The sequence below is a fragment of the Trichechus manatus genome, unplaced genomic scaffold, assembly GCF_000243295.1.
Source record: "Trichechus manatus latirostris isolate Lorelei unplaced genomic scaffold, TriManLat1.0 scaffold00030, whole genome shotgun sequence".
NCBI classification, from domain to species: Eukaryota; Metazoa; Chordata; class Mammalia; order Sirenia; family Trichechidae; genus Trichechus; species Trichechus manatus.
The window spans coordinates 6,162,888-6,170,927 of NW_004443966.1; the positions used below are offsets into that span (position 1 = coordinate 6,162,888).

The following is an 8,040-nucleotide window of genomic DNA, read 5'->3' on the forward strand; positions in this document are numbered from 1 at the left end:
TACCTGTGCTCAGCTTGGCTTCTGGTTCAGAGGTTTCTCTGTTAATCAAAAGAGCTGTGATACACCTTTAATGCTGTTCAGTGGTTAAAGACCAGGCTTAAAATGTCCCTGCTCTTGAGGATTTAAATTTAGACCCATAAAGAGGTGCTTGTGTAAAAACCGTAAAGAACGTTCAATTTGTTCTATTTGGAGAACAATTTTACTGGAAATATAAATTTTCACTTAAAAAATGTTGTATGAGGTACAGAGGTGGAGACACCATCTAAAGAACACAACCGTTCTTTCTGTGAACTCAGGATTTCTGTGCTCAAGTCAGAGCCTGCTGGTTTGCCTCCATCTGAAGTCCTCTTTCTCTCCTTGTATGAACTTGGTCACCTCCGCAGCAACTAACTGAAATGTCCCAAAGGATTGTACCCTTGTGTGAGGAACCACCAGGAGGAGGAGATCAAATTCTAGAACCGCAAAGGATCTTATCAAAGCATCTCTAATAATAGCGCCGTACTTAGAAATCTAGTAAATATAGCAGAGGATGTTAACACAACTTCCTTGAAATGGAAAGTCTTCCGCTCTCTGTATTATCAACATTTCTAGGTCACATCTCCCAAGCAGCAGCGATATCGCAACAATGAGGAAATGATTTTTTCTTTTGCATGGTGAACCTTCTATGAAATACTTCTCAACTCTGTCACCATTATCCCTCACCAAAACATGTGGACAAGTAAAGAAGCTAATTTTTCTTTAACATGTATAATATACATTTGGGCTGAAACACTTTGATGCCTGTAGGGGCTGAGCAACTGACGTAAATGGGAGAAGTGGGCTGGGTCCATCTAGCAGCCCATCAGCCACTGATTGCACATCGAAGATCGAATTACCTAGCCAGGGATGTTGACATTTACAAAAGCTGATTCTCTGCAACTCGATGATTATGTGTGTGTATGTATATATATACATATATATATATATATATTTTTTTTTTCCTCCCAAAAGAAGCTGCAAATCTGGGTGTAATTGTCCAGGTTTTCAACTCTAGCAACTAACTCAAAAATTCTATAACTCTGCACAGGTCAAAAAAACCTATCTGTGGACCAGATTCAGTTTGTGGGCCGCCATTTTGTGATCTTAGGTATAAGCCACACCTGGAAAATAACTAATGACATTCATGTGGGCATTCCCTGCGTTTAGAACTTCCTCTGGAATTTGAAGGCTGCTTAAGTTCATTGTAGCCCCGATCGATCTCTGACTGAGAGGTCAATCTGTGTATTGGACATACCACGGGCAACAGCAAAAGTCAAAAGGAAAGGCCAAGCTGGAATTGCGGCGTGGCCCAAAGGGTAAAGATGAACTTCCCTTCTAGTTGCGTTACTTTAATAACTACTTAGCGAAAGTCAAACGTATCCCCGTTACTTCAAAGGGCCTAAGAAGAGTGCCCCCACAGAAGCATCTATGCCATTACCTAGTTCTGCCATGGACACCGTCGGGGACGTCTCTCCATTGGTGAAAGAACAGTAGGGAAAGAAGCCTGATGCTGCTGTGTAGTCACATATTGGTTCTGGTTTGATGCCGTTGATATCCAGGCCCGACTGGTCTGGGGAAGGCTGTATGTCCAGGTAGAAGCTGCTGACTGCAGAGTCCGCCTTGCTCCCCTCGGGGGTGTGCCCGTCGATGTAGTTGCTGAGGTCGTCGTGGAGTTCCGTCAGCCCGTTGGCCGAAATGTTGTAGGTCGGCGTCAGGGGCTCGGCCTCTCCAGGCTGCTGCTGGTGGTCTCGCTGCTGCTGCTGCAGCCGGTGCTTCTGCACTTCGGCGTACAAGCTGTCTCTCTGCTTTTTCGACATTCGGCCAAATTTTACAGCTGGAAGATAAAGCCAAACCACACCGTATACAACGCGCTTCCCTTCATTATCCTTTCTGGCAGGCTTTAGGGTTTCCTTTGAAGTCTCAGACAGTCTTAACTAAAAACCACATAATCACAAGGTAAGGGTAGAATCCAAAGGTGAAAACAGTCCTGCCCCACAGGGGGCTGCTCCGCCCCCGATAGCCAGCACACATCCCAGAGCACTGATGGTTCAGAAACAGACCCAGCACAGGGCAGAGAAGGCCCCGGAGCAATGACCGCCCATGTCACATGCTCCTAGGCTCCTGGCTGCCAGTGACATGCAGCTTCAAGGGCTGTTCTCTATCCCTCCATGCAGGTGGCCTAGACTACCTCTTTCTCTTCCCGGTGTTCAGACCGAGGCTCAGAGATGCACAGATTTACAAGGGATAGCACGGTAACACCAGTCAAACCCAATCTTCATTCAGTTCCCCATTGTGTACACTGGAATGAGTTTGTTCCCAGTCAAATGGCCGATACTGGGGCTTTATTGAGGGGCCCAAAGAGACTGAGCCAGGCTTTTGTAATTCCCTGAATTACATCCCTGAATCTACCTGACTTAAGAAGGTCTCCCCCAGCTTATGGGTCATGGTAGCCCCTGTGAAACTCCTGGGCCTATCTTTAAATGTCAGTTCCTATTGTTCTCAGCCTCAAGCAAAAAAAAAAAAAGCATCAGGATTTTGGGAAGGCCAAGCACTGTGTAAGACCTCTGCTGGGTGAATTTGTGGTTGCAGTGCTTCTCCCCTTGGAATACCAAACTCAAAACCAAACACGGCCGTCGCGCCGATTCCCGCTAGTGACTCTGTAGGACAGAGCAGAACTGCCCCGTAGGGTCTCCAAGGAGTGGCTGGTGGATTTCAACTGCTGACCTTTTGGTTAGCAGCCAAGCTCTTAACCACTGTGCCACTGTGGTTCTCCTTGGGATACGTCCCCATGTTTAACACAGAGCAACGACTGTAGTAATTTTCAGCTCATTCGGGATCCCAGACGATTTCTCCCAAAACACCCAGGTCATTGAGACAAAACTATGATTTCCTGGCCCGAATTCTCCCACTAATTCATTTCGCCACTAGACTTTGTCTACCGTATTTTTACACAAATGACAAGCGGCTTCTATGTTTGTTTGCCAACTGCACCCTCCTCCTGCAGGGTATTTTCGTAAGCACCGCCATGCTGATTCTTTTTTCACATGTTGTTGTAAAAAAGGGGCCTTGGTGGCACAGTGGTTAAGAGCTTGGCTGCTAACCAAAGGTCAGCAGTTTGAATCCACCAGCTGCTCCTTGGAAACCCTATGGGGCAGTTCCACTCTGTCCTAAAGGGCCGCTATGAGTCTGAATCGACGGCAATGGGTTTTTAACGAGTACGGTTGTAAAAAAAAAAAAAAAAATTAGCATAGCGGCAGGCGGAGGGCAGGGTTGGCAAACAAACAGAACGCATGTTATTTGTGTAAAAATATGGTACACAGGTAATGCCTCTGCAGAAGGGACTTAGTTCTTCCAACTGATTGTGGTTAAAATGATACCTGAAGGGGTGGATGAATTCATCCATTTGACCATCACTGTAGTTATCCTGCAGGAGGCGGGAAAGATGGGAATGAGGTTGGAAAGCAGGCACTGGCCAGCTGGTGGGTTCTTTTTAGATTGAGGAGGATGTGCTGTCCTTTTACACAGGGAACAGTGAGCTGGAAGACTGGTCAGTTGTCAAGTTCTACAATTCAGGTAAGAGGGACACACTTGGATGGGATTGGCAGACGGCAATCAGGCTGATGTGGGCTCTGAATTTAGGTCCATAATTTTATAGGCCCCCAAACTCATTCCAAGCCCACAACAACCTGTGCTATTTATTATACGCAAAATTTCCAAAAGGCACACTAAAGGTACTTAACTTTTTTTAAAGCATACTCTAGGACACCCAAGAGGATCCATGCCCTCAGGTGAAACTTGTTCTACGGGGCTGTGTGATTGTGCTTTAACTTTTGCCTTGCCCCAAATATTAACAACAGTAATCACACTGTCACATAAGTGAAACGAAAAGATCAGCTCTTGAGAAAAAGCACACGCAACTTGGGATTTTAACATTCAAGTTCATAAAAGATACACCTCATTTTGTCAGCTGAGTGCTCTGTAAGATGAAATCCGTGTAGCTGCATATCACAGGGTTTCTAAGACTACGGTGTAAGTTCTGAGACTCGCATCTTCCGATGCTAAAAACTTACTTCCGTGCCTTACATGTTCTAAGAGGCCACCCTGTGTATTGCTACTTCAGGATGTCATAATCGGTGCCTGGGATGGCCCACGGGCCCCAACAATATCGGATTATGGGAAGGCGACTTTGGGAAAGCCTGCCTGCGTTCGGAAGTATTTTTCCATGGGCTGGTGCTTTCAGAAGGAACCTCGTTGGTATGGATGTTCCCTTCAAAGGGGAGTCTTACAAGAGCCAGCCCATATTTTAGAAAAGTCCTTAAAATGTACCCCATGTACTTTCTGCTCAGTTTCCATGTATAAGAAATTGAAATCTGGTGCTGATTATTCAAAGCATTTTGGTTTTCCAGGAAGATCTTGAAATGCTTTGTAACTAGATGGTAGATGATCTCTATTTCTTAAAATAGCCTCGTTTAATGAAAAGAACATTCGTCACTGAGCCCAGCTCTGCACCATTTTCACATATTCCATATGTACAAATATTTGAGTTTGGCACGTGATTCAAAATATCCAGTTAGCATAAAAGCTAATTCATACCAACTGCCAAGAAGCTTAGCAGCATGAAGCAAGTAATGATAAGCAGTGGTTTGTGGGCGGTGCTTCAGACTGGGGGAAAATGCCCTTAGGAAGAACAAGGCTCTCATTATGATACTTACCGTCAATCATTCATGTACCTGTAGTGTGTTCACCATCAAAGAGCTGACCGTGTTCTGACCACAAGACATTTCTTCCTCCACCCCCTCCCAGCAGCCACTCGGCTGACTCCCATATTCTGCTGGAAGCAACTGCAGTGAAATCCACAAAGCAGCCGGAGGAGGCTTTGGGAGGGTGGAAAGGAGCGTATTTTAGCAGATCTGGGTCCATGTTTCAGAAGGCACTTTTGCAACTCTGCCCCTAAAAACAAGGCAGCCCCACACTACCGCGTAACACAAGCTGTGAATGCTTACCATCTCGAGACATCCCTACGGCAAGGCATTTCTGCAACCGACAGTGCTGGCAGCGGTTCCTACTAGTCCGATCAATCAAACAGTTCTTCTGCCGAGGACAGGAGTAGGTGGCATTGCTTTGCTGACTCCTCCTGAAAAAGCCCTGTGATTCAGTTATAAAATATGAAACAGGTTAGTGTCAGTTTGAGCTGTAGAATACGAAAGGCAGTGTGCTAAGCACGGAGCAGCATTAATATTTAATGGAGAATTAAACTTACAGCAGAATCATCCAGGAGACCATTAATGAAATGAAAGTCACTTCTTTTTCCTTCAGTAACATTGATCCCCAGAGCCTAATCCTCTGTCCCTTACACATGCAAAACTTTCTTTAACTTCCACAGACACTTACCTCTGTGAAAGGCCCTGGTTCTCGGCTTCTGAGGACCACAAGCAATGTGCTTGCCAGAACAACAGAGAGGGACTTACCTTTCACTTTTATCCCCCAAATATTTAGTAAAATAAACACAAAACATTTCTCTGAGATGTCCAGATGTAAGGAAAGTGAAGCCGTACCACAGTCCAGGGCAGCTGCGATCTGGGGGCACTGTGGGATTTACCAGTTGACTTAAACCCACCACCCTGTGGGTGCCTCATACTCTTGAGGTCAGAATCTACTATCCAGTGCAGTTAGATGGCACCTGGAAGGGTGATCTTGGTGGATGGATCAGATGGGGCATCCTCTTTGTCCCTGACACTTTGGAAATACCACGTGCTCAAACTGTGGCCTTTAAAGATTTAAACAATCCTTACAGTGATGGAAAACTTGGCAATGGCTGCACAGCATGATTACTGTAACTGGTGTCACGGAATTGTTCAAGAAAACAATGTCAAACTGACAAATGTGTCACATATAGGAAGCCCTGGTGGCATAGTGGTTAAGTGCTCAGCTGCTAACCAAAACGAAAGGTCGGTGGTTTGAAACCTCCAGCTGCTCCGCAGGGGAAGATGCGGCAGTCTGCTTCACTAAAAATTACAGCCTTGGAAACCCTATGGGGCAGTTTTACTCTGTCCGATAGGGTCGCTATGAGTCGGAATCAACTTGATGGCAACGGATATGTTTTACATATATATATATACATATACAATCACAACAAAAGATGTAAGCAACCTAATTTGATGTTCACCAAGTTCCTCTTTACTCGCTGAGCACTGTTTTGGAAATGAGACGGTATACAAAGATGCATAAGAATGAGCTACTGACCTTAATGGTTTTAGTTTGTTTCATTTCTTTTTTTTGCTAACTTCTTGAGCTGGATTCTTAGGCACTCATTAACATTCAGTGTTCATTCTTAAAGCTGTAACTTCTCCTTTTATTTATTTATTTATTTTATTGTACTTTAGGTGAAGGTTTACAGAACAAATAGTTTCTCATTAAACAGTCAGTATACATATTGTTTTATGACATTGGTTAACAACCCCACGACATGTCAACACTGTCCTTACTCAACCTTGGGTTCCTTATCACCAGCTTTCCTGTCCCCTCCTGCCTTCTAGTCCTTGTCCCTGGACTGCTGTATCTCATTAGTCCTGTTTTTTTTAGGGGGCTGTCCAAACCTCAGCTGAACCACAGGAGTGACTTCACCACTAAACTAAAAGGATGTCTGGGGGCCATACTCTCAGGGTTTCTCCAGTCTCTGTCAGACAAGTGAATCTGGTCTTTTTTTGTGAGTTAGAATTTTGTTCTACATCCTTCTCCAGCTCTGTCTAGAACCCTCTGTTGTGATCTCAGTCAGAGCAGTCAGTGGTGATAGCCGGGCACCATCTAGCTGTACTGGACTCAGTCTGGTGGAGGCCTTGGTAGCTGTGATCCATTAGTCCTTTGGACTAACCTTTTCCTTGTATCCTGTTCTCTTCATTTTCTGTTGGTCCCGAAGGGGTGAGACCAGTGGAGTTTCTTAGATGGCTGCTCACAGGCTTTTAAGACCCCAGGCGCTACTCACCAAGGTAGAATGTAGAACATTGTCTTTATAAACTGTGTTACGCATTGAGCTAGATGTTCCCCAAGACCATGGTCCCCACAGCCCTCCGCCCAGCAATTCAGTCCCTCAGGGAGTATGGATGTGTCTATGGAGCTTCCATGACCTTTCCCTGTACAAGTTGTGCTGGCTTTCCCAGTATTGTGTACTGTCTCACCCTTTACCAAAGTTACCACTTATCTACTGTCTGTTTAGTATTTCCTTCCCACCCCTCCCATCCCTTGTAACCAACAAAGCATGACCTTTCCTTGTACAAGTTGTGCTGGCTTTCCCAGTATTGTGTACTGTCTTACCTTTTACCAAAGTTACCACTTATCTATTGTCTATTTCGTATTCCTTCCCCACCCCTCCCATCCCTCGTAACCAACAAAGATTGTTACTATTTGTGTGTAAACTTTTTCATGAGTTTTTACAGCAGAAGTCTCATACAATGTTTGTCCTTTTGTGATTGACTTATTTCACTCCACATAATGTCCTCCAGTTTCATCCATGTTATGAGATGCTTCACAAATTTATCATTGTTCTTTATTGTTGCATAGTACTCCACTGTGTGTATGTACCATAGTTTACCCATTCATCTGTTGATGGGCATCTAGGTTGTTTCCATCTTTTTGCTATTGTGAACAATGCTGCAATGAACATGGGTGTGCATATGTCTATTCATGTAACGGCTCTTATTTCTCTAGGATATATTCCTAGGAGTGGGATTGCTGGATCATATGGTATTTCTATTTCCAGCTTTCTAAGGAAGCACCATATCACTTTCCAAAATGGTTGTATCATTATGCATTCCCACCAGCAGTGAATAAGAGTTCCGATCTCCCCTCAGCCTCTCCAACATTTGTTATTTCCAGTGTTTTTGATTCGTGCCGGTAATGCCGGGGTGAGATGGTATCTCATTGTAGTTTTAATTTGCATTTCTCTAATGGCTAGTGATCGCAAGCATTTCCTCATGTGTCTGTTGGCCACCTGAATGTCTTCTTTGGTGAAGTGTTTGTTCATTT

The 8,040-nt window shown here is 44.6% G+C and overlaps 1 protein-coding gene across 1 annotated transcript in view; it reads right to left on the minus strand.

Annotated features, from left to right (window-relative positions):
• The window catches only part of RORA (RAR related orphan receptor A), a 48,948-nt gene that overhangs the window by 24,017 nt on the left and 16,891 nt on the right, over positions 1 to 8,040 (minus strand). Inside the window, exons 2-3 of the mRNA XM_004374786.2 lie at positions 5,022 to 5,163; positions 1,457 to 1,852 (exon numbers count right to left, since the gene is read on the minus strand). Coding sequence (XP_004374843.2) covers positions 1,457 to 1,852; positions 5,022 to 5,034 — 409 coding nt within the window. The 5' untranslated portion in view covers positions 5,035 to 5,163. The remainder of the gene's footprint in view (positions 1 to 1,456; positions 1,853 to 5,021; positions 5,164 to 8,040) is intronic.